The 27,757-nt window shown below is 39.7% G+C and overlaps 1 protein-coding gene across 2 annotated transcripts in view; it reads left to right on the forward strand.

Annotated features, from left to right (window-relative positions):
- The window catches only part of MFSD6 (major facilitator superfamily domain containing 6), an 82,443-nt gene that overhangs the window by 42,523 nt on the left and 12,163 nt on the right, over positions 1-27,757 (forward strand). For both annotated transcript variants that reach the window (XM_063595496.1, XM_063595495.1), the window contains exons 4-6: positions 7,871-7,968; positions 26,459-26,620; positions 27,571-27,669. In XM_063595496.1, coding sequence (XP_063451566.1) covers positions 7,871-7,968; positions 26,459-26,620; positions 27,571-27,669 — 359 coding nt within the window. The remainder of the gene's footprint in view (positions 1-7,870; positions 7,969-26,458; positions 26,621-27,570; positions 27,670-27,757) is intronic.

Raw genomic sequence — 27,757 nt, forward strand, 5'->3', positions numbered from 1 at the left:
GAGAGCAGAAGTCTTTTAATTTAAAAATTTAAAGGTTGCCTTTCCCATGCCTAATTTGACAGTACTTTTTTCCCCACCATTTAAATCTTTATTATTATGTGATTATTAAGAAGTACATAACTCACTATACGAACTCAAAATCTACAGAAATATACTCCTTAGGCGATGAAGGGCCCTATCATCGCAGATTTCCAGGATAATCATTGTTCGTGATTTGCTGTCTGTCTCCTTCTTGGTTTGTTTTTATATTAATATAATGTGAATATGGATATTAATTGATTCCATATTGAGTACATATACAGATATTTTATGGAGAAATGGGAACAGAATAACCATTGTTTTAAGAGATTTACCTCATGGTTCTCAACAGGAGCCATTTAAAAATGTGCACAGGACAAATTTTAGTGTTTCAGACACTGGCATTTAGCACCCAAGGGTCAGGGATTTTAAACATCCCGCAGTGAATGGTGGATCCCACACAATAAAGAATTGCACCATCCAAAATGACAGTAGCTTGTTGAGAAATACTGTTTTCATGAGAGTAATGCTTCCTTTTGCCCTCATATTTTATCAGTTTACATAAGATTATATTAAATGATGTTATGGATTCATGGAGTGCCTGAGCAAGGCAGGCTCTTTTTGAGTACAAAGAGGAAGAAGACATGGCCGTTGTCTCCCAGGGTCTCAGTCTTCAGTGTGCAACAGACTGTGATGAGTCCTCTAATGGAAACAAAGAGTGTAGCAGAGGAACAGCGGGGGATAGGAGGACTAATTATACCTGGAGACATCTTGGGAGGCTTCTTGGAAGGGATGATCCCTTTCAACAGTGGGACTCTCAAAATCAGAGGTACCAGTGCCCCAAGTCATATCTTGGAAAAAGGGAGAGAGATACTGTCAGCCCTGCAACTTCTAGATAAGCACTTGGTCTGAACATGAGCTGTGGCAGCTCCTGCCTGTTGCTCAGGTCACTGATTCTGTGGCCTTGTCTCCTCTCCTCTCTGGCCACTCTTACCACCATTCTAGCATTAGAGGAGGGTACCATGATGTAACTCAGGCCACCTTCTTGGGATGGGAATCCCAAGGAATGCCAGCTGTGATTCTTTCAAACCAGCCAGTCCTGGAGTGGGACACAGGATGCAGGAGATGCCATGGAGAGGACAAAAAAAGGGGAGAGAAGACAAGAGATTCCAGACAGTTACAGCAAAACCCTATTCTGCTAGTCAGGGACACAGAAATCCTGGCAAGATATCCACAGTAACATATCATGGAAGATAGCTAGGAGGAGGGGGACAGTTATGAGAAAACAAATTTTCTAGACTAAGATTTAATTCTTTCAAGGCCTATCCTTTATATTTTAGTTATTTTCTAAAGAGTTTGGATATATATTTTCTTACTCTCTTAAACTGACAATAGAGAACATCATCTTATTCAGGTCAACAGTGTGAATCAGTGATTATGTAGAAATAAGCTTCATTCCTGGGGAGGAGGGCACATCAAGCGCTTGTGCTGAGCACAGGAGTCTCCACTCTAATCAGCAGCTGATGTCTGCCCACTCTGCCTTACTCTAGGAAGACATCTATAACAATTATGAAAAAAAAAATTTTTTTTTAAGGGACAAGTTTATATAGACCATAAAAGGATAATCTGGGGCCAGGTGGATGGCTCATGCCTATAATCCCAGCAACTTTGGGAGGCTGAGATAGGAGGATTGCTTGAGCCCAGGAGTTCATGACCAGCCTGGGCAACATAGTGAGACTTTGTGTCTACTAAAAATCAAAAGTTAGCTTGGCGTGATGGTGCACACCTGTAGTCCCAGCTACTTGGGGGGCTGAGGTGGGAGGATCACCTGGGCTCTGGTGGTCAAGGCTGCATTGAGCTGTGATGACGCTACTGCACTCCAGCCTGGGTAACAGAGCAAGACCCTGTCTCAAAAATAAATAAATAAAATAAAAATAAAAAGCTGAGAATGATGGAGCCCAATCTAAGGGCGCACCATATACTGTCTACCATACAGAAAACGTAATCCAGTTTATATATGAGGCAGACTATAGACTGTGCTCCAGGGATCTGGTGTCAACAACCAGCTCTTTTCATTAGGAAATCTGGTAAAAACTCCAGCCAGGTATAGCTGAGGAAATTGCCCAAGTGGTCTGTGACCTGTCTGAAACATTGCTTTTTGAATCTTGGTTTGTTGCTGGTCTGTCTTCATCTCTCACCCTGGCCTCGAGCAACCTTGTATGCATTGGTGTGCGTGCATCTTTGCGTGAGGGCTTGCAACACAAACTGTAGACAAGTGTCAGTCTAACTGCAAATACTGAACTTCCAAGTGATAAAAAACAATCTTCATCTGGGGTCTTTCATTTGTATCCAGTGTATTATTATAATTATTTTGGGAAGTTTTGTTTCTCTGCCAGGGGCTTTGCAAAATGCTTGTTGCCATCAGTCATTAGGTGAATATGGGTTCTCCGGTGGTGCTGCTCTTTTGCGTCTCAGATCTGGGCATTGTAGGATAACTCCACTTAGGTCTTTCTTTGCTGCTCACACCCTGTGTTGTTTCTGGAATAATATCCAGACTGTATCTGGACTGGAAAAGTTCACTTCTTTCTTCAAAAATCCTTAGACTGTAATCCTTCTTGTGTCTTTCAGTCACCCTGTCTGGCCACAGATGCTTGAGATTCTATGGTGAACCCTTGTTCGCTTTGTTTCCTCTGCCTGTGATGCTCTTTCTGCCCTCTTTGGCCAACCACTTCTAACTCAGGTGGCCTCAACCCCCAGGGTTGGCTAAGTGTCTCTCCTGTGTGGTCCCATTGCACTCTTTGGATATCTCTTAGTATATTATATTTAACTTATTTGTTTATGTGTTTGTCTTCCCAACTAGGCTGTAAGTCCCTTGAAGACCAAGTAGATTTCCTCTTCATTTTTACTCCCCTCACAGTATATGGTAGATAGTGGCATCTTAATAAATGTTTATTGAGCAAAATTTATGTTCACTGTGGTTTTTAGTGGCTTTTGGTGGGGGTGGGGGAGGATGGATTTAGCCATATTATAGTTGGTTAAATTTAGAAAAGTAGGGTCTCACAACTAACTACACTGTTAGGAATTACAGAATGACTCATAATTCATTGTATCTATATCTTGAACACTCTTGAAAAAAATACCAGTTTTATTGTAAGATAACCACAAATCAGCTTAAACTGCTAATACTGTGAATTGTGCTTATATAAGAAATTAGAATCTGTAACAATTTTTTTCTCCTACTCTTGTAGTTTGCTCAAATACAGGATAAAAAATGAGTGGCAGGTGATTTGGGTTTTCCACAGGGTAGTGTTTTCTGCTGCATCATTTGCTTCTTATCAATTGTGTTCCTCTTTATAGATAACTTCAGTTTACCAACCACCTGTTCTAAAATTGCCTTTGTTTCTTGTCTATTTTTATTACCACTGACTTCCTGTTCTGAAATAGGACAGTCATGTTGTTTTTGAGTTTTATCATTATAGGTGTTCAGTAGGTATCTGTATCTCGTGGAGAGACTTTTTTTTTCAGTGTCTTGTATTTCCAGACATCAGTCCCCATAAGATTACTGATTATACATCAGTAATCTTATGTATAATCTTATGTAAAAAAATTCTAGGACCCTGAACATATGCTCATATTCAGCATAAAAAAGAATTTGATTGTCTAGAAAATGATCCAGTAAAATATGCTTTAAATTCCTTTATATTAGCAAATCCCTAACTTTATTAGAGTGAATGTGTTCATTTGCTTGGGTTACCACAAAGTACCACAGTCTGGGTGGCTTAAAAAACAGAAGTTTATGGCCGGGCGTGGTGGCTCACGCCTATAATCCCAGCACTTTGGGAGGCCGAGGCAGGTGGATCACTTTAGGTTTGGAGTTCAAGACCAGCCTGGCCAACATAGTGAAACCCCATCTCTACTAAAAATACAAAAATTAGCTGGGCCTGGTAGCATGCACCTGTAATCTCAGCTACTTGGGAGGCTGAGGCAGAAGAATCGCTTGAATCCGGGAGGCGGTGGTTACAGCAAACCAAGATCATGCCATTGCAAAAAACAAACAAAAAAACTTGGAAGTTTATTTCTTCACAGTTCTGGAGGCAAAAAGTCCGAGATCAATTGTCAGTAGGGTTGGTTACTTCCAAGGGCCTCTCTCTTTGGCTTAGGTTTTCTTCCAGAGTTTTTATTTCTTCCCTTGTGCCTGTTTGTGTCCTAATCTCTTGTAAAAACACCAGTTATATTGGATTAGGACCTATCCATATGACATCATTTTACCTAATTACCTCTTCTAAGGCTATATTTCCAAATACAATCACATTTTGAGGTACTGGGGGTCAGAACTTAAGACTTCAGCACATGAACTGGGGGAACACATGGTTCAGTCATAACAGTGCGTACTGTGGCAGTTTAAATATCCTATTCTGATACTGAAGTACTTTTCAGTGACTATTCAGTAAATATATGTGTACTTCTTTGCCTTTTCATAGATCCAAATGCTGTCTTTCTTTCTGCTCACAATTTTACCCTTGCTGATTTCTTGAAGCCACTGGCTTCCTCAAAATGGTTGGTGAGGAAGGAATGCGAATGCTCTTGTCTTTTGGAATTCTGGGATAAAAGTTTTGTCAGAAACCAAAGAGTATTTACTTGGATACTTTTCCTTAAGATGATGATGATGATGAATCATTTATTGAGTGCTTATTTTGGGCAAGTCATTGTGTCGTCATTTTCACAACAAACCTACAGAATACATGTTTTTATCCCCACTTGATATATGAGGAAACTGAGGCTCAGAGAGATGAAATAACCTTGACCTGGATACTTCTTATTTTGTGTTTTCTTTTTTAGGGTACCTGTTTGCTCCTAAAGGACTATCAATTGTGAAAGTAGAAATGTGGGAAAGAAGGGAAGGCTATATCAAATTCATAGCCACTCAGCTTGTTGATGGCAATCTGAGACCTAAGGGTCCCAGAAGTTGTGAACCGGTCACTCCAGTGACTGAATTCCATCTGGGAAGAGGTTTGAAGGCAAAGCACAATCTACCTCCTAAACTGGATCAATTGACACTGGGTTATTTTAAGCCAGGAGTTTTGGACTATGGCCTGGATTGAATTACAGTTGTCATGGCAACCCTGATTCAGAGGTGGGCTCAAAAGACAGCTTCAGGATAGACAATTTGTGAACACTAGGAAAGTGGATTACCAACATTGTTTTATGATGGGATTATATGACAGTATTACTGGGAACAGCTTGGAATGAGTTAGACCACTGGTTCTCCACCCTGGCTCAGTAAGAGAACAACCTGGGGAACTTTCAAAATGCCTGGGTTTCAACCATAGAGATCTTTATTGAGATAGGTGTGGGCCTCGGCATCTGTAGTTGTAAACAGTTACCATGGTAAATCTGATGTCCAGCCAAGGTTAAGAATTAAGGAGCTGGCTCATGCCTGTAATTCCAGCATTTTGGGAGGCCGAGGTGGGCGGACTACCTGAGGTCAGGAGTTTGAGACCAGCCTGGCCAACATGGCAAAACCTCGTCTCTACTAAAAATACAAAAATTAGCCAGGCATGGTGGCACATGCCTGTAATCCCAGCTAGTCAGGAGGCTGAGGCGGCAGAATTGCTTGAACCTGGGAGGCGGAGGTTTCAGTGAGCCGAGATCATGCCACTGCTCTCTAGCCTCGGCAACAGAGCAAGACTTTGTCTCAAAAAAAGAAAAAGAATTAAGGAGCGAGGCCAGGTCAGTGGCAAGCTGTGGCTCACTGACCAAATCTGGCCTGCTGCCTGTTTTTATATGGCCCGTGAACTAAGAATAATAGTTTCTACATGTTTAAATGGTTGAAAAAAAATCACAAGAAGAATAAGATTTTGTGACACATGAAAATTATTTTATGAAGTTGCATTTCAGTGTTCATAATTCAGCTCTTGTTGGAACATGGCCATGCTCATTCATTTACATATTGCCTGTGGCTGCTTTCATGCTACAGCAGCAGAGCTGAGGAGCTGCAACAGAGACCATGTAGCTCGTGAAGCCTAAACTGTTTAATGTGTGGTCCTTTATAGAAAAGTGTTTGCTGACCCCTGAGTTAGGGTAAAGAGAGGCCACCCACAGGGCTGGCTTCGAATTTGTAAAAGGAGGCACAGGTTTGTTTAACTTGTGTGTTCATGTAGTATATTTTGCATTTTAATTTCCTGTGGCTTTTTTTTTCCCTAGCAGAGGGAAACTGATGAATCTGTAGCAAGTTTGTTCAATAAAAGTTTCATTAAGGCAGATTGAAACGTACTTTTCTCCTCCAAACACACAAGTACAAAGAACATAATGTCCATAGAACAAGATGACCCAGACTTTTTGTAATACTTCACTGAGAATCTGCTAAATCCCTCTAATATCTGTTGCCTATTTCATCCACACCCTTCAACTTTTTCTTTTTTTGTCTTTTCTTCATCTTTCTTTTCCATATGTGAGATTAGTGATAGCTGGGTGTCTGAGAGCATTTCCCTTTGTTGATTCAGTGTTGGGAAAAAGGGAACAGTGTTTATAGGAATGAATTTTTTTTTTTTTTTTTTTTGAGACAGGGTCTTGCTCTGTTTGCCAGGCTGGAGTGCAGTGGTGGGATTATGGCTCAGGGCAGCCTAGACCTCCCAGGCTCAAGCAGTCCTCCTACCTCAGCCTCCCAAGTAGCTGGGACTATAGGTGTGTGCCACCAAGCCTGGCTAATTTTTTTTTTTTTTTTTTGGTAGAGACAGGTTCTCACTATGTTGCCCAGGCTGGTCTTGAACTCTTGGGCGCAAGTGATCCTCCTGCCTCAGCCTCCCAGGGTGCTCAGATTACAGGCATGAGTCAATACACTCAGTCAGGAATGATTTTAACATAAAAAGCAAGATTAGGAAAATACCACTGATTGTCGTGTTGGTTTATTTCTTTTACCTTTTACTTTTCATCAAATTGGATTCAGAAAACAGAGCATTAAGGTTAGGAAAATTAACAGAAAATAGAAAACAAGGGAGAAAGATAAATCCCTACCATTAGGGTGTATTTTGTGCAGAGAAGTAGCCACTCTTTGCTTCCAAACCAGCCCATCCAGTTCAGAACGAGAGATTGAAACCTTATGCTTGGGTGCACCACTTCAGGCCTTTGCTTATTTTCTTTCTACTTATACTTTTGGCAGCGGTAATGGTGGGGGTGAGAGAATGCAAGAGGTTGGTGTATATTTATTAGTTTTGTAAACATATGATACCATGAATTTTTTAAAAGATGAACATGTATCCATTGAACTGATAGGAGAAACTATTTGATTTCCAAATAGTTTATAGTAGTTAGTGAATGATAGTTTTCAATGACCTTCAGAGTCTCCTTGTGAAACTGCTTGGTATCTTGGGTATTATGAGCAAGGCCACATTCGTGTTTACACATTCTCATTTTTATCCTTCCTTGCCCCATTGTAGTGAAGTGGTTACAATCCCAGGCATAGTTCTCCTACAGCCACCTGGAAGGAAGCCAGTAATGTCATTACTGATGGCAGTGCGCCCAGACTATCTTAAAAAAGCATCATCTCTGCTACAAATTAAGTTTCAGGAAGGGTGATGTTCGCTTTTATATTAACAAGCATTTTGAAAAGGCTGAGGGCAGATATGTTAGAAGCCATCTTCCTATTCCTAAATTCATGCTTAAATGTAATTGTCCTTCAGTTTTCCCACTCCTGAATTTGGAGTCTGCTGGATGATGGGTGGTTTGGGGAAGGAAAAGATAGGTAATATTTGCATGTTTTGTACACATATTAGATTGTATATTAGGGACTCAGTTTATTTTCCTTTGCTTTTTTTTTATTTTATTTTTATTTTTTATTTTTTATTTTTTTTAGGGTTCTGTACATTGGCCTGGCCTGCAATACGGCTCGCTATATTTATATTTCCTACCTGGAGAATGCCTGGACTGTTCTCCCCATGGAAGTTCTTCAAGGTAAGTTAACAGCTGGGATTGAAATTATTTCTCTGCCTTCCCTGAGCTGTGGCTAAAAGCCCAGTGGCCTTCAGCATCTGATTCTATAAAGGAAGGGCAGGCCTACTGTTTCATGTGATTTTGAAGTGGTTGTTAAGGAAGAGATGACATCAGGAGGGATGGTTCCTTGGTTACCTGAGTGCTGCTCTGTGTTGAGCCAAACAAAGCTGGACTTGACCCACACCCTTGTGATTAAACAAAGGAAGAGGAACTCTAGAATAAACTCCTGTGCACAACTATTAGACATGGACATCCAAGGGTGGTTTTAAGATATAAAAATATTTATCTTTTAAAGTTTTTGGTGTTTTTAGTTTTGTAGGTTAACTATAGTTACTGAAAAAAGATTGTTGTCATAATTATTTTATCTCTTCAGTTATTTTTATCACATCTGGTGACTTATAACTAAAGTTTTATAGCCACACCGTTGTTTTTCCATGAACTTTAAAAAATCTCTGCTCAAATGTCCTGCCCTGAGTTCTCTTTGCTTCAGTGTACTGTCTCCCATCAAGATACAACTGAAAAAGTTTCTAGAAGGCTCTTGTCATGTAGCTGAAGAGTGCTGAAAAAATGGATTACTATTCAAAGCTCATTGCCATGTTAGCTCATATAGTACTGACCACATCCTGAAAAGTCCTGATTGGCATCATGATTAAAATAAAGGTTCAGGACAAGATCGCTGGAGTTGAGTGATGGTCCAGGCTACTAAATCATTAATTGCACTAAACAGTCTGTGATTTGATTATATATGATTTCATTAGCTTTATAGATTGCCATTATCATTTTCCCTTACCCTAAGGAGACAAATGCGGTGTAATCAATGTGATTAATTGTCATGATGAAAGATTGAGAATTTCAATCTTTTAAAATGAAAGATTCATAATTATACATCTAAACAGAATGTACAAAATGTCAGCTCATTCATCAAATTCCATCATAGCAATGAAAAAAGAACTTATCCTAATTGAAAGGAGATATAATTTATATTCACATTATAATTATAAAATTCAAGTATATATATATATACTTTAAGATGCTTTTCTCAGATTTGATGCAATGGTGTAGCTAGTGAAAGGAGATTTTGTTTACAAATATATAGAAAATGGAAACTTGGTCTTTAATAATAAGAAATTATTGTTTCTAATAATTAGAACTCTGGAAGGGTCTTGAGGGGAGGCACACATCTCAGTTTTGTGTCATTTAAGAATAACAGGAGGGTGGAGCCAAGATGGCCGAATAGGTACAGCTCCAGTCTACAGGTCTCAGCATAAGTGACACAGAAGACTACTGATTTCTGCATTTCCAACTGAGGTACCGGGTTCATCTCACTGGGGATTGTCAGGCAGTGGGTGCAGGATAGTGGGTGCAGCGCGGTGAGTGTGAGCTGAAGCAGGGCGAGGCATCACCTCACCCAGGAAGCTCAAGGGGTCAGGGAATTCCCTTTCCTAGCTGAGGAAAGGGGTGAGAGACAGCATCTGGAAAATCGGGTCACTCCCACCCTAATACTGTGCTTTTCCAACAGTCTTAGCAAACGGCACACTAGGAGATTATATCCTGCACCTGGCTTGGAGGGTCCTATGCCCACCGAGCCTCCCTCATTGCTAGCGCAGCAGTCTGAGATCAAACTGCAAGGCGGCAGTGAGGCTGGGGGAGGGGCACCCGCCATTGCTGAGGCTTGAGTAGGTAAACAAAGCAGCGGCTGGGAAGCTTGAACTGGGTGGAGCCCACCACAGCTCAAGGAGGCCTGCCTGCCTCAGTAAACTCCACCTCTGGGGGCAGAGCATAGCCAAACAAAAGGCAGCAGAAACCTCTGCAGACTTAAATGTCCCTGTCTGACAGCTTTGAAGACAGTAGTGGTTCTCCCAGCACGCAGCTTGAGATCTGAGAACAGACAAACTGCCTCCTCAAGTGGGTCCCTGACCCCCGAGTAGCCTAACTGGGAGGCACCCCCCAGTAGGGGCAGACTGATAACTCACACGGCCGGGTACCCCTCTGAGACAAAACTTCCAGAGGAACGATCAGGCAGCAATATTTGCTGTTCACCAATATCTGCTGTTCTGCAGCTTTCACTGCTGATACCCAGGCAAACAGGGTCTGGAGTGGACCTCCAGCAAACTCCAACAGACCTGCAGCTGAGGCTCCTGACTGTTAGAAGGAAAACTAACAAACAGAAAGGACATCCACACCAAAACCCCATCTGTACGTCACCATCATCAAAGACCAAAGGTAGTTAAAACCACAAAGATGGGGAAAAAACAGAGCAGAAAAACTGAAAATTCTAAAAATCAGAGCACCTCTCCTCCTCCAAAGGAACACAGCTCCTCACTAGCAATGGAACAAAGCTGGACAGAGAATGACTTTGATGAGTTGAGAGAAGAAGGCTTCAGACGATCAAACTACTCCGAGCTAAAGGAAGAAGTTCAAACCCATGGCAAAGAAGTTAAAAACCTTGAAAAAAGATTAGATGAATGGCTAACTACAATAACCAATGCAGAGAAGTCCTTAAAGGACCTGATGGAGCTGAAAACCATGGCACGAGAACTATGTGACAAATGCACAAGCCTTAGTAGCTGATTTGATCAACTGGAAGAAAGGGTATCAGTGATGGAAGATCAAATGAATGAAATGAAGTGAGAAAAGTTTAGAGAAAAAAGAATAAAAAGAAACGAACAAAGCCTCCAAGAAATATGGGACTATGTGAAAAGACCAAATCTACGTCTGATTGGTGTACCTGAAAGTGACAGGGAGAATGGAACCAAGTTGGAAAACACTCTGCAGGATATTATCCAGGAGAACTTCCCCAATCTAGCAAGGCAGGCCAACATTCAAATTCAGGAAATATAGAGAAGCCACAAAGATACTCCTCGAGAAGAGCAACTCCAAGACACATAATTGTCAGATTCACCAAAGTTGAAATGAAGGAAAAAATGTTAAGGGCAGCCAGAGAGAAAGGTCGGGTTACCCACAAAGGGAAGCCCATCAGATTAACAGCTGATCTCTGGGCAGAAACTCTACAAGCCAGAAGAGAGTGGGGGCCAATATTCAACATTCTTAAAGGAAAGAATTTTCAACCCAGAATTTCATATCCAGCCAAACTAAGCTTTATAAGTGAAGGAGAAATAAAATACTTTACAGACAAGCAAATGCTGAGAGATTTTGTCACCACCAGACCTGCCCTAAAAGAGCTCCTGAAGGAAGCACTAAACATGGAAAGGAACAACCAGTACCAGCTACTGCAAAAACATGCCAAATTGTAAAGACCGTTGAGGCTAGGAAGAAACTGCATCAACCAACAAGCAAAATCACCAGCTAACATCATAATGACAGGATCAAATTCACACATAACAATATTAACCTTAAATGTAAATGGGCTAAATGCTCCAATTAAAAGACACAGACTGGCAAATTGGATAAAGAGTCAAGACCCATCAGTGTGCTGTATTCAGGAAACCCATCTCACGTGCAGAGACACACATAGGCTCAAAATAAAGGGATGGAAGAAGATCTACCAAGCAAATGGAAAACAAAAAAAGGCAGGGGTTGCAATCCTGGTCTCTGATAAAACAAACATCAGAAGAGACAAAGAAGGCCATTACATAATGGTAAAGGGATCAATTCAACAAGAAGAGCTAACTATCCTAAATATATATGCACCCAATACAGGAGCACCCAGATTCATAAAGCAAGTCCTTAGAGACCTACAAAGAGACTTAGACTCCCACACAATAATAATTGGAGACTTTAACACCCCACTGTCAACATTAGACAGATCAACGAGACAGAAAGTCAGTAAGGATATCCAGGAATTGAACTCAGCTTTCACCAAGCAGACCTAATAGACATCTACAGAACTCTCCACCCCAAATCAACAGAATATACATTCTTTTCAGCACCACACCTATTCCAAAATTGACCACATAGTTGGAAGTAAAGCACTCCTCAGCAAATGTAAAAGAACAGAAATTATAACAAACTCTCTCAGACCACAGTGCAATCAAACTAGAACTCAGGATTAAGAAACTCACTCAAAACTGCTCAAGTACATGGAAACTGAACAACCTGCTCCTGAATGACTACTGGGTACATAAGGAAATGAAGGCAGAAATAAAGATGCTCTTTGAAACCAACGAGAACAAAGACACAATGTACCAGAATCTCTGGGACACAGTCAAAGCAGTGTGTAGAGGGAAATTTATAGCACTAAATGCCCACAAGAGAAAGCAGGAAAGATCCAAAATTGACACCCTAACATCACAATTAAAAGAACTAGAGAAGCAAGAGCAAACACATTCAAAAGCTAGCAGAAGGCAAGAAATAACTAAGATCAGAGCAGAACTGAAGGAAATAGAGACGCAAAAAACCCTTCAAAAAATCAGTGAATCCAGGAGCTGGTTTTTTGAAAAGATCAACAAAATTGATAGACCGCTAGCAAGACTAATAAAGAAGAAAAGATTAAAGAATCAAATAGACGCAATAAAAAATGATAAAGGGAATATCACCACCGATCCCACAGAAATACAAACTACCATCAAAGAATACTATAAACACCTCTATGCAAATAAACTAGAAAATCTAGAAGAAATGGATAAATTCCTTGACACAAACAACCTCCCAAGACTAAACCAGGAAGAAGTTGAATCTCTGAATAGACCAATAACAGGCTCTGAAATTGAGGCAATAATTAATAGCTTACCAACCAAAAAAAGTCCAGGACCAGATGGATTCACAGCTGAATTCGACCAGAGGTACAAGGAGGAGATGGTACCATTCCTTCTGAAACTATTCCAATCAAGAGAAAAAGAGGGAATCCTCCCTAACTCATTTTATGAGGCCAGCATCATCCTGATACCAAAGCCTGGCACAGACACAACCAAAAAAGAGAATTTTAGACCAATATTCCTGATGAACATAGATGCAAAAATCCTCAATAAAATACTGGCAAACCGAATCCAGCAGCACATCAAAAAGCTTATCCACCATGATCAAGTGGGCTTCATCCCTGGGATGCAAGGCTGGTTCAACATATGCAAATCAATAAATGTAATCCAGCATATAAACAGAACCAAAGACAAAAATCACATGATTATCTCAATAGATGCAGAAAAGCCTTTGCAAAATTCAACAACCCTTCATGCTAAAAACTCTCAATAAATTAGGTATTGATGGGATGTATCTCAAAATAATAAGAGCTATCTGTGACAAACCCACAGCCAATATCATACTGAATGGGCAAAAACTGGAAGCATTCCCTTTGAAAACTGACACAAGACAGGGATGCCCTCTCTCACCACTCCTATTCAACATAGTGTTGGAAGTTCTGGCCAGGGCAATCAGGCAGGAGAAGGAAATAAAGGGTATTCAATTAGGAAAAGAGGAAGTAAAATTGTCCCTGTTTGCAGATGACATGATTGTATATCTAGAAAACCCCATCATCTCAGCCCAAAATCTCCTTAAGCTGATAGGCAACTTCAGCAAAGTCTCAGGATACAAAATCAATGTGCAAAAATCACAAGCATTCTTATACACCAGTAACAGCCAAACACCCAAATCATGAGTGACCTCCCATTCACAATTGCTTCAAAGAGAATAAAATACCTAGGAATCCAACTTATAAGGGATATGAAGGACCTCTTCAAGGAGAACTACAAACCACTGCTCAATGAAATAAAAGAGGATACAAACAAATGGAAGAACATTCCATGCTCATGGATAGGAAGAATCAATATCGTGAAAATGGCCATACTGCCCAAGGTAATTTATAGATTCAATGCCATCCCCATCAAGCTACCAATGACTTTCTTCACAGAATTGGAAAAAACTACTTTAAAGTTCATACGGAACCAAAAAAGAGCCCGCATTGCCAAGTGAATCCTAAGCCAAAAGAACAAAGCTGGAGGCATCACGCTACCTGACTTCAAACTATACTACAAGGCTACAGTAACCCAAACAGCATGGTACCGGTACCAAAACAGAGATATAGACCAATGGAACAGAACAGAGCCCTCAGAAATAATGCCACATATCTACAACTATCTGATCTTTGACAAACCTGACAAAAACAAGAAATAGGGAAAGGATTCCCTATTTAATAAATGGTGCTGGGAAAACTGGCTAGCCATATGTAGAAAGCTGAAACTGGATCCCTTCCTTACACCTTATACAGAAATTAATTCAAGATGGATTAAAGACTTAAATGTTAGACCTAAAACCATAAAAACCCTAGAAGAAAACCTAGGCAATACCATTCAGGACATAGGCATGGGCAAGGACTTCATGTCTAAAACACCAAAAGCAATGGCAACAAAAGCCAAAATTGACAAATGGGATCTAATTAAAGAGCTTCTGCACAGCAAAAGAAACTACCATCAGAGTGAACAGGCAACCTACAGAATGGGAGAAAATTTTTGCAATCTACTCATCTGACAAAGGGCTAATATCCAGAATCTACAAAGAACTCAAACAAATTTATAAGAAAAAAACAAACAACCCCATCAACAAGTGGGCAAAGGATATGAACAGACTCTTCTCAAAAGAAGACATTTATGCAGCCAACAGACACATGAAAAAATGCTCATCATCACTGGCCATCAGAGAAATGCAAATCAAAACCACAATGAGATACCATCTCATACCAATTAGAATGGCAATCATTAAAAAGTCAGGGAACAACAGGTGCTGGAGAGGATGTGGAGAAATAGGAACACTTTTACACTGTTGGTGGGACTGTAAACTAATTCAACCATTGTGGAAGTCAGTGTGGCGATTCCTCAGGGATCTAGAACTAGAAATACCATTTGATCCAGCAATCTCATTACTGGGTATATACCCAGAGGATTATAAATCATGCTGCTATAAAGACACATGCACACATATATTTATTGCAGCACTATTCACAATAGCAAAGACTTGGAACCAACCCATATGTCCAACAGTGATAGACTGGATTAAGAAAATGTAGCACATATACACCATGGAATACTATGCAGCCATAAAAAATGATGAGTTCATGTCCTTTGTAGGGACATGGATGAAGCTGGAAACCATCATTCTCAGCAAACTATTGCAAGGACAAAAAACCAAACACCTCATGTTCTCACTCATAGGTGGGAATTGAACAATGTGAACACATGGACACAGGAAGGGGAACATCACACTCTGGGGACTGTTGTGGGGTGGGGGGAGGGGGGAGGGATAGCATTAGGAGATATACCTAATGTTAAATGACGAGTTAATACGTGCAGCACACCAATATGGCACATGTATACATATGTAACAAACCTGCACGTTGTGCACATGTACCCTAAAACTTAAAGTATAATAATAATAATAAAAAGAATAACAATGCATTAAACAGGAACTGCAGGTAAGAATGATTCAATAACAAGGTAATATGCAACACAGTTCTTAGGATTTCCCATCTCTGGTTCCTGTTGTATCCTGACCTGGCTTAATTGCTTTATTTATTGGTATGCTACAGTGTGCAGACTCTATAAATAAAGATTTGTATACCTACAGAAAAGAAACGACTATATATTATAATAATACATGCATATAACTTTTTTATCCTTTTAGTTTAAAATGAGTTAGGTGGAAAAGGACGGTTTCCATAAGTGACCCAAGAAAAGAGAACATCCATGAAACGGTTAAAGAACAACAGAATAATTTTATAAGAGGAAAAAACAAATGCTGTGTGAATTTAAAAATGCATTTTCCTGTTAATTTATTAAAGATATATTAAATGGTGACTAAGAGCCAGGCAGCATGCTGGGTGCTGAGAATGTAATAAAATATATACATATATTAACTCAGGCCACAAGGTCTCACCAACTGTTCTGGAAGCCAGATGTGTAAACACATAATAACTATACAGCATGTTAGATGGAATCATAGAAAAATGTGCTAGGTAGCAGATAAGGAGCTTACCCTAAGGAGAATAATTAACTTTGTGAAGCAGGGAGTGGGAGGATGAAGACTGTATTGAAAAATTCCCTACAAAAATCACATAAGCTAGATTCTGAAGGGCGAATAGGAATCTACCAGGTGGTCTAAAGAGAGTAGGCATTCCAGCATGGGGGAAGAGCTGTGTGCGAAGGCACAGAAGAGAACAGAATGGCCTCTTCAGGGAGCATAAGTGGTGTGCCGGGGCTAGGGCTTGAAGCATTTATCATCTCAAGCTGCCAACCCAGGACATGTTTTTATAATACTTGTATGCACCTCAGGGATATTATCCCAGGATTTAGGGAGCTGGCCATGTTCTGAATCTAAACAGGAATTCTGCTTCCTAGGGCAGGCTACGATACATACTTCAGTGTTTCATTTTATTCTCCCCTATGCCAATAGAAACCTAGTTACTGGTCTGAAGCCAGGGAAGAGGATCTGTAAATACAGCCTCCTAGTGCAACAGAGGGCTCTGTGGCCAGTTTCCACAGAGCTCTTTGTTTCTAATGCTGGAGGAGATGCTTTCATTCCCTGGCAGAAGTGAGTGCTGAGTATTTTGACTGTACAACAAAATCAAAATCCCTTGCCTTTGTTTGACCCATGCCCACCCCATGGAAAACAGTAGATTATTCATGTGGAATAAAATCCTGCATCACAGAAATACATTTCTGACTGAAGAGGTTTGTTTTGCTAGTTTGGATTCGTCTGCCTTTACAAGGCTCGTCCAAATGGCTTTAAAGTCCGTGTGCTTAAAGGAGACTCTATTTAGGATGCAGTAAGGCAGGACATGATTAAAACAAATCACTGAATGATTTCATTGGAGGACAAGCCCACTCTCACAATATATAGCCCTTAATTCCTTGACTGGAAATGTTACTTGTTGATTGCCAAAGACCTAGTCTGGGGAAGGGGAAGGCTGGGGAATGGGATGTTGTCTTTCATCATTGGGCATCTTGACTCTGAAAAATCAGCACTTCCGTTTTTTGGTTCCTAGCCAGAACCATACAAGAGGGTCTTCCTTAAAAAAAAAAAAAATAAGCAAAGTCTGTCTCTTTATCCTACCACCCTTGCTTTATCCCCGAAACACCACGAGAACTAGTACTATCTAGTACTATCTAGAGGGTAGCTGAAAGGGAGGAGACAAAAGATGTGCCTCATTCTATAGCCCCCGCTACCCAGCCCTTCCTCTTTGGGGTTGCATGTAACTGCTGGTGGAGGATTCCTTGTTATCTTCAGTCTTGCAGTTTCTTGATTGTCCTCTCAGGCCATGTTCATAATAATTAGCAGATGGGTTTGTGAAGAAACAAATTTCCTCTTCCCCAGGCCTATAGGAAGGAGGCTATTCAAGCCTTTATTGGGGGATCAAGGTAAGACTACTGGATGCTGTTTGGAATTATGAGGTTATTTCTTTCCCATGATCTTTCTCATGTTCAGTAAGTAGTCTCTTGCAGCTATATCTTTTTAGCAATTCAGCTGCCATTTGCAGCAAACATGTTATTCAGTAGGCAACTGGTAATACCATATAAAGAAGCAGAAAACATATTTCCTACCTATAAGAAATCTGCAGTGTATTTAAAAAAGAGACAGGGAGTCTACGTGCCTAAAAGCATTGCTGGATGGTGGTGGTGGTGAATAGTTTATATTTATTTCTCAAGACCTCATTTTAAAAACCCATAGGAATTTTCTCCTTTTGTTTTGTACAAAGAACAATTAAACATTCATGATTTTGATCAAGAATATAAATATTTGATTAAAATAAAGCCCAAACTTGTTATTCTCCTTCCTCTGTGGGTGTTGGTTGCAAATCCTTGCAAAACTCAGAGATGAGTGTTAGTGTTAGTTCTGAGCAAGAATCAGAATTATCCTTGCTATTAAAATGTATCTGATGAGAGTAAAACTCACCTAGGGGCTGCTATAACTAAAGAGGTACTTTTGAGTTACTTGAATTAATGACTCCAGCACTGAGGAGTGAAAACGAGGTCTGGGTCAGCTCTCTCTCTGTAGGATGCTCTATCAGTGGGAGCCGGGTTAAGATTTTGATGAAAGATGTTTTTTTTAATGTCATCAGTTAGGGGGACTTGAGCTGACATTTATAAAGCGTTATTCTGTTTGTCTTATTTAGCATGCTTATTCACCCAAGTAAGAAACATGTTTTCAGCCTGGGCAACCTAGGGAGACCCTGTCTCTACAAAATATTTAAAAATCAGCTAGGCATGGTGGCATGCGCCTGTGGTCCCAGTACTGGGGAGGCTCAGGTGGAAGGATTGCTTGACCCCAAAAGGAAGAAGCTGCAGTGACCTGTGATTGCAGCACTGCATTCCAGCCTGGGTGACACAGTGAGACCCTGTCTCAAAACAACAACAAACAAACAAAGCACATTTTCCTCCTCTTATGCTCTGCAAGAGCATGGGGAAGAAATACTAGTTTTATTGTCTAACTTAGTTTAAATCCTTGAACATAAAGGCCATGCTTATACTTTTTCAGTTCTCCAAAGAGATGTACATATAGGAAGATACACTATTAATGCTTGTTGTTTAATTCATTTTTCAGCCCCCTGTATCATGTACTATAGTTAGTAGTTTATAATTTTTAAATCTTTTGAATGATATAAGAAATTCTATCTCAAAAACTTATTATCTGAAGAAAATTTGAAAATTAAATTTAAAGCTGAACCTTCATTATGATAGCTCTTCCTAGGATGACATCTTGCCATCCATAACACATCTGTAAAAACACCCATGTATTTTAATTAGTACTTATACCCTCACCTCACTCTATAAGTTAGCTGAGGCAGATTACCAAAATATGCAATAATCCGGAAACCATAAAGTGCTAAGGCTTGAATTAGACTATCTGGGTTTGAATTCTAACTCCCCTACCTATAAGCTCTGTGTCTTTGGACAAAATGCTTAATCTCTCTAAGCCACAGACTCTTGAGTTATAGGAGAGGTTGGCATGAGTATTAAATACACTAATCCATGCAAAGTATTTAGCACAGTACCTGACCCACAGTTAGCTTCTAATAAATGTTAGAAAACATACAATACAAAAAAGTAAAATAAATTACAAATAAATATAAATCAGGATCAGAGAAAATATAATTTAAAAGATCCTATTCTAAGGAGTTAAACTTCAATTATGCATTAAAGCCTGGCTATGAATTAAGCTGAAGCCTAATGACCAAAGCGTAAGGGAAATGTGGCTAGTCAGTGCACACTATTAATAAAGTTATCTTTGAGGAAGATAAGTGGAATCTTTATTGGCTGATAGAAAAGCAGTTCTCATGTGTGGCTTCAGGTGGGAAAATACTGGGCGTGTAGTATAATGTTGCCAAGTCTTAACATTAAACTTCCTGGGTTTTGGGTGGTAGTCTCCTAAAACCTGCTTAAAGGTATGCCAAAGGCATAATGCCAGCATGTAAAATTCACAAGGGCCCCCTAGAACATTGTTACATCAGTTATAGACTTTTTTTAAGCAACTCATATATTTTTTTAAGTTTGCAAGCTAGAGCTTGTAGAAGAGATCTACTATTTTATTTCCTCTGTCCACTTTTACTTATATATGGGATTTGGAAGTTTTCTCCAACCTTACCCAGGGTACCTTTTATCCATAAATGCTTTCTTCGTCATATCCCAACATGTAGACCACTGCCTACCCTGTTTCAGTTCAATGTCCTTTTGTTCAGCTGCTGTTACATGTCAGCCCTCTGCTGGGTGCTGGATATGTCTGTTCTCAAGGAGCTCAGTCTGCGTCCCCTTTAGATAAATCCTGCCCCCTTTCACCTGCCAGACTGTAAGCTCCTTGGTGGCTGGGGACATTATTTTGCATATTGTCATATTTTCAAAGCCTAGCAGGGTATCTGGCACATAATATAGATGCTTAGTAAATACTGTTGAATGCATGAAGGGGATTCTTGCAGTCCTATACATCAATAGGTGTGGGAATGTTGGCTTTTAACACAAATTGTTGCATGTCTTATATAAACTTTCTTTCGTGCAGCACACAGAAGATCCATGCTGCTGCTGCTGCTAAGTCCATTGCTCTTTGTAGGATCCTCTGCCATTTGTGGAAGGTGTATTGCTGTTAGTAGCCCCAACTCTGACAGAGAGACTGGCTTGCTACTCACCAACTCTGTTTCCTTTTCTTCGTGGACATGCAGCTAGATTGTATTTCCCAGCCTCCCTTGCAGTTAGGTATGACCATGTGGTTAATTCTGGCCAGCAGAATAAAAGCATAAATGATAGGAGGAAAGGATAGCACGTGGGAAATTGTATGGGTCAGGTGCAGAGGTGTGTCACTCCCTTCTCTGTCAGCTGGATATTGATACCTAGGGTAACCAGGCATTGCAGATGGCAGATTCTCTGTAACCTGGATCCCTGAATGACTATGGAGCAGAGCTGCTACTACTCCTGTCTCCTGTTCATTGGACTTTGTGTGAGCAAGAAAAGAAAACATTTAATGTGTGAAACCACTAAGATTTCCAATATAGACTTTTTCTTTTATTGCCTGCCCAATGGAGGCCTTTCCTTAGGAAGAATAGTCTCTTACTGATTTTCACCAAGTTGACCTTTCGGAAGCTTTCCTTTTTTTTTTTTTTTTTTTTAATCCCAGAACTAATTGAAATGTATGCTTTGGTCTATTCATGGAAAAGGTTTGTCACAGCTGATTCTGTGTGCCAATGCTAAAGGGATAGTTATGTTTTGTTCAGTAAGCTTAAGTCAGTGGCAGAAGGAAGAAAAACAAAACAATCCTAGTTCCCTAGTACTGTGTCAGTTCTCACTCCTCCCAGCCATTATAATGTGATTTCCCCAAGCCAAGCAACAGTTTACAAAGAGCAGCTGTCTCCTTAAGAAGAAAGGACTTTTTTCCTGCTCATACATGCCATTTATTTCAGTAGAGCATTCTTGTGGGCCAAGACTGAACAATTTTGAAATGCATGTTGTACAATCAGATACCAGTGTTGAGTGTTATAAGGTATTTGGGGCATTTAAAAAACAATATAGATGACATGTCAGCTCTTCAGAAAGGGTGGAGAAGAGTTATTAAGACTATCATCTTTTAAACTGGTAGCTTCTGGGGTATGTTTGATATTAACAACAAAATCTCTCAAAGTAGATAGTTACATTTACTATAGAATACTTCTAACAATTGTTATGAGAACATATAGTGTAATATTTAAGCACCTAAGCTCTGAACTTGGACACCTTGGGTTCAAATCCTATTCAACAACTCTCTTCTCTGTGTGACTGTGGACGAGGCATCTAATATCTCTGTGCCTTGGTTTCCTTTTTGGAAAATGAAGAAAAAATAGTACTGTACCTATTGGAGGAATAGATTCAATAATCTGTGTAAAACACTTAGCACAATTCCTTGTAGAGTAAGCTGATGTGATAATATTAACGAAAACAGGGTTGGGCGCAGTGGCTCACGCCTGTAATCCCAGCACTTTGAGAGGCCGAGGCAGGCAGATCGCGAGGTCAAGAGATCAAGACCATCCTGGCCAACATGGTGAAACCCTGTCTCTACTAAGGGTACGAAAATTAGCTGGGCGTGGTGGCACACACCTGTAGTCCCAGCTACTCGGAAGGCTGAGGCAGGAGAATTGCTTGAACCCAGGAGGCAGAGGATGCGGTGAGCCGAGATCACGCCATTGCACTCCAGCCTGGGCAACAAGAGTGAAACTCATTTTCAAAAAAAAAAAAGTTAACGAAAACAATTAATGTTACTCATAATTATTTTTAATGATTCTAGGTTATTCAAATGTAATGGATCCCAAGTAAAGTCTTGGCAGTAGGTAGTGTGGATATATCTCTTGATTTTTACTGTGCCTCAAAGCCAATCCTGGGGGATCCCAGTAAAGGTAAGGAAGGACTGAGAAACTAAGTTTATGTGGACTACTTGGTCTCTGAGAGTCATTCATTCTCAATCAATATATTTAAGCACCTGTTATGTGAGTTGGTATTGAATTGTCACTGAAGGCTCAGTGGTTTTATGACAAGCAGCCATGGAAGAGTTAACACATTGCAAGGAGAGTCAGTTCCTGTGCCCTTGTTACTGTTGTCAGTCAGGGAGTAATAGCTTGTATTTTGACTGTTTGATCTACCAACTTTGTTATCTCATACTTAAAAAGGTTTAAAAATTTGTAATTCTAGTGTAAACACATTTACCCATGCCACTGAGTAAATGTGCTTATTTCATCACATAAAGAATAATCATCTACTGCTTTTTCACAGTTCTCTAATAACTAAGAAAGTAGAAGCATTTTCTTTTTCTAGTTTATAATATCTTTTGTCCCCTCTACTTTACAGGAATGTCGTTTTCGGTAACACAATTCCTAAGACTTCCTAAATCTTGTCTTACAAATATGGGAAATGGCGGAGGGTTTTCAAGTTTCTAGGTTGCTTTTTTTGTTATTTTAAAACGAGAGAATCAGAACACAAATGTAGTAAAAACATTGGCAAGAGTTTCAGATTATTAAGATTACTAGAAAGTTGCATGTTCCAGTTTATGAACGAGAACTGCAGCTCCACCACTGTCTTTTGTATACACAGATGATGTTCTAATTCAGTCCCTTCTTACGGATTGCTACATTTTGCTGGTTTCCTATCTAAGAAATGAGATGAATTTAATTGCTTCTTCACTTATACGATATCTTAAAGTAAGTTATTTTAGGGAAATCAATTTTAATCCTGTATCTGCCCTGGAAAATGTCAGAGCATACAAGCAGAGTGGCTTTCATTCTTCTGCTTTTAGTATCAGAAATTTTGTTTTTGTGCTTTACTATTTTTTCCTTCACTTAATGCCCTGAGTTAATTTAAAGAATGTAATTCCCAATTATCTAATCATTCTCAAAAGCAATATAGAAACTAGAAGTCTAACTGTGGAGAATCTTTTACAACTACCACTTAATACTAGTCAGTAAATTCTAAGAATAGTTTAAAAGCATCCTGACTTAAGTCATCCCACTGGAAAATGCTTTAATTATCTTAGAACACTCAAAGTTTTAGAAAATGATTAGAATTTCTGAGAGGGGGAAAATAGATACCAACCCTGTGGTTGGAAGAGTTTGTGTGTGTCCAAGCCTTCACACTTAAAAGAATAACTGCTAGAATTGTTTTTTATCTAGAATTATAATAAATATATTTTAATGTTTTGGTTGCTTGTAAATCCTGCAATTGATTGCTTAGACATACACATAACAAGAGGTTTGGCGTCAGCATTAAAGTTAACCTACTACCATTGGATGTGGTTTCAGGTTTTCGGTAATTCATCTTTAAGAAATGATTTCCAAATCTGTGTTGGATTTTGCTATTGAATCTAATTAATTTTGAATAAATTAATTTATTTCTTGGAATATTTTTGAGTTTTTCCCCCAGTGTGGTTAATGAAAAAAAATCTGCATATGTGAAAAGAAATGGACTTAGCATCATCTTTAATAATAGAAATGAAAATACTTACAATTATTCCCATTAGGTACTATGGTGTCAACACTCATAATTAAGACTATCCAGGCAATATTCAATTCTGAGAAAGCTGGCATTATCTAGGGTATTGCAATTGTTTTGCCAGATAAAGCAAGCACGTTATTTGACTTCTTAGGAAATTAACTGTGTATGCTACTGCTAATCATCTAGTCCATCTTACTAGTTAAAAAAAAAAAACAAAAAACACCTAGTTAAAATGATGACTGAAACATATATAAAACCTAAGAAAGTTATTTTAATGTTTCTTAGTCAACTGTGAGGCATACAATCTAATGTACCCAGTAAAAACAGTGTTTATTCCATTATGGACTGACTTAAGTAATATCATCCCTGATAATTTTTTTATTATGCCAGATATTGTGAATGGTACCTGGTTGGGTGCTGGCTATTTCTGTCTTCCTATAAATATTCTTGAGCTTTGTTCTGGGTCACAGCTAAGTTACTTGGAAATAGTGTGATCCTTTGGGTCTTGCTTTTAAGATTATGTAGATGAGACCAGAGCAGTGTTTAGCCTACGGCTAATTATTTCATAATACTAACAAAAGACCTTGTTGAGTACTCTACCAATCCTAGGAATCATGAGTTGTTCCAGTTTGGCTGGTGGGAAGAAGTGTTCCCCGCCTTGTGTGGGTTCTGGGTATTGTTCTCTGAAATGGTTTTGGGTAGTTCATTCCCTCACTCTGAATAGTGTCTGCACATGTTTTGCTGATCAGTACTCTGCTGAATACGTTAGGGGAGCCCTCTATAGATCTCTGGAGTTTTCTCCCTATGATGCTATCTCCTCTCTGGCATTCTGCCCTGGAACTCTAGCCACCTTGGCTCCCTAGACTCTTGGCTAGAGTCTTCAACTTGGCAGTTCTCTTTTTTTGCCCTGCAAATTTCAGACTCTCATCAGTCAGTAAACTAAAGCTTTTCATTTGCTTCCCATCTCTCAGGGATCACTGTCCTTGTTGCTGATGTCCCTCAGGAACCACTGTCTCATATGTTTTGTCCAGTTTTTTAGTTACTTGAGGAAGGAGAATAAATTTAGTCCCTGTTATTCCATTCTGGCAGAGGCAGACTACTGTCAGATCAAATTTTAAAAGAATTTTGATATTTTAGTTTAATTTTCCAAAATACGAGTTAAGAGTCTCTGATGATATTATCTCCAAATGAGACTATTTCTCAGGGAATAATCTAGATGGAACCAGATTATTTCTAAATCTCGTCTAGCTATAAAACCTGTTGTGACAATATCTGGTTTTTACATTTAAAGCAGTGTCTTAATGAAGGTTTTAATTCAGACAATGCAGTTACTACATAATAAAATAATGACCATTTTTCCACCTGTTATCTCTGTCTTCCTCTCATTCCCATAAATGGTGAAGATATAAAACTGGTAATGGGACATGGTAAATTGTTTCTGCACTCATTTTTTTTAACTGAACTATATATTAAAAAGCAGGGCTGGGTGCAGTGGCTCACTAATCCCAGCACTTTGAGAGGCTGAGGCAGGTGGATCACGAGGTCAAGAGATCAAGACCATCCTGGCCAACGTGGTGAAACCCTGTCTCTACTAAAAATACAAAAATTAGCTGGGGGTGGTGGCGGGCGCTTGTAGTCCCAGCTACTTGGGAGGCTGAAGCAGGAGGATCGCTTGAACCCAGGAAGCAGAGGTTGCAGTGAGCTGAGGTCGTGCCACTGCACTCCAGCCTGGTGACACAGCAATACTCCATCTCAAACAAAACAAAACAAAACATAAAAATTGTTATATCCTTTGAATCATTAACCCCACTTGTGGAATTATAGCCAATGTAAATAATCTAAGGTATGTAAAAAGCAATGCCATGATGCTAATTATAATGGGGAAAAGTAGAAATAATCTTAATGTCAAAGTAGGTGCCCTAGAATGGATGAATGTCCAGAATATATAAAGAGCTCCTACAACTCAATAACAAAAACCAACCCAATTAAAAAATGGGCAAAGGAATTGAATAAACATTTCTTCAAAGAAGATATAGATGGCCAATAAACACCTAAAAGGTGCTCGACATCACTAGCTATTAGGGGAAAGCAAATCAACAACATGAGAAACTGCTTCACATTCATTATGATTGCTATTTTTAAAAGATATATATAAGTTCTGGCAAGGAGGTGGAGAAATTGGATCTCTCATACATTTCAGGTGGGAATGTAAAATGGTACAGCTACTTTGGAAAAAAGGTAGTTCCTCAAAGTGTTAAACATATAGTGACCATATCATCCAACAATTGCATTTCTAGTTACCTAGTCAAAATAATTTTTTTTTCTTTTTTGAGACAGAATCTTGCTCTGTCGCCAGGCTGGGGAGTGCAGTGGCGTGATCTTGGCTCACTGCAACCTCTGCCTCCTGGGTTCAAACGATTCCACTGCCTCAGCCTCCCGAGTAGCTGGGACTATAGGCGTGCACCACCACGCCAGGCTAATTTTTTGTATTTTAGTAGAGACAGGGTTTCACCATGTTGGCCAGGATGGTCTCAATCTCCTGACCTCGTGATCCACCCGCCTCGGCCTCCCAAAGTGCTGGGATTACAGGCATGAGCCACCGCGCCCAGCCACTCAAAAGAATTTAAATCAAGGACTCAGATACTTGCATACCAGGTTGATAGCAGCATTAATCAAAGTAGCAGAAGGAAACAACAAATGTCTATTCACAGATGAAAAGATGAACAAAATGAATGGGAGTCACATTCAAGAGACAGAAAGTAGAATGGTGGTTGTCAGGGGATGGGACAAGGAGTGAGTGTAAGTTATGGTTTAAGGGGTACAGAATTTTTGTTTGTGGTGGTGAAAAAGTTCTGGAGATGGATGGTGGTGACAGCTGCACAACACTGTGAGTGTACTCAGTGCCACTGAACCGTACATTTAAAAATGTGAAAATGGTAAATTTTTAATGTATGTTTTCCCACAACAAATCTTAAAAATAGGTGCCTAGTTAAATAATTCACATTTCAAAACAGAGTAGCCTAAGAAATGCTAACCAACTAATCCCTCCTGCTCTTCTTCCTCTCCAGGAGTGACACACGCGGCCATCTGGGCAGCATGCATTTCTTACCTCAGTGCAGCCGTTCCCCCTGAGCTGAGGACATCTGCTCAGGGCATCCTGCAGGGCCTTCACCTGGGTTTGGGAAGAGGATGTGGTGCCATGATTGGAGGCGTGTTAGTCAATTATTTTGGTAAGAATGGCTTTCTCCTTTTTTTTCTTTTCTATTATTAAAACATGATTTTTTCCAGCAATACCTCAATAAACAATCCAATTATTACTGAAGATTGCCCAAAGCTAAATTCCAGTATTTATAATCTCTTTCTAGATTTCATGGTAGTCATAATTGTAAAGCAGTGTGCTTACATTGTTAAGCTGATCTGAGCCAGCCTGTAACTGTGCACACTCCTCTGACAATCAGCTTAATGAGATGCTACAGAGATCCCTCAAAGGAGCCAAACAAATGAATTAGCATGAGTGCTTTTGGTCTAAAATAAGGTACCTTAAACCTGCTGATAATAACCCTAAAGGAAATAAAATTAATCATTGTTATTCCATTAGGAGATTTTGAACCAGAAGAATCTAACCATATGCTGGCTTTGGTAATGCTACTACATTTATGGTAACAAAATCTGTCTGTCTTGTCATATCTTCCTTATTAGAAACATAGGAGCTGAAATAGGAATGAGATTATTCTGCTCCAGGAATCTTAACTGCTCAGTCATCTATTAATATATAAGGTGGGCCCCAGGAAATGCGTGCATTTATAGCACTATTTGAGCACTGCTGTTCCAACTACAGATTAATAGTGCTGTTAGTTAATAATTGGGTAAATGGTCTTTTCATATGAAGAGGAGAGCACCACTGAATTGTATGAGTCATGGTGAAAGGCACTGAGAGATAATCCTATATAAATGCAGTTTTATAATCGATCAATGACAGATCCAATATCAGCCCTGGGTCTCTTGACACGTACCCAGCCCTGTGTTTTTCCATTATGTGGAGCTAATACCCAACCACTTTTCTCTGGTTTGTCTCAAGCTGTGCTTCCTTTGCTTTGATCTTTAGAAAATTGACGGTTTTAGATGAGCGCTATCTCATTTCTTGGAATTACTCTATAGAGAGTGCTGTTTGTTTTTATAGGGGCTGCTGCAACCTTCCGAGGAATTGGCATGGCCTGCTTGGTGATCCTACTGCTCTTTGCCCTGATCCAGTGGCTGGCAGTGCCAGATGAGGAAGAAGGTAATTATTTCCATTCTTTCTTAATATTCCTAACAGTTCAGGCCATGGGAAGTCAACAAATGCCCCCTGAGAAGCCTAGAAGTGGTAC

The sequence above is a fragment of the Pan paniscus genome, chromosome 13 (genome assembly GCF_029289425.2).
Source record: "Pan paniscus chromosome 13, NHGRI_mPanPan1-v2.0_pri, whole genome shotgun sequence".
Classification (NCBI taxonomy): domain Eukaryota; kingdom Metazoa; phylum Chordata; class Mammalia; order Primates; family Hominidae; genus Pan; species Pan paniscus.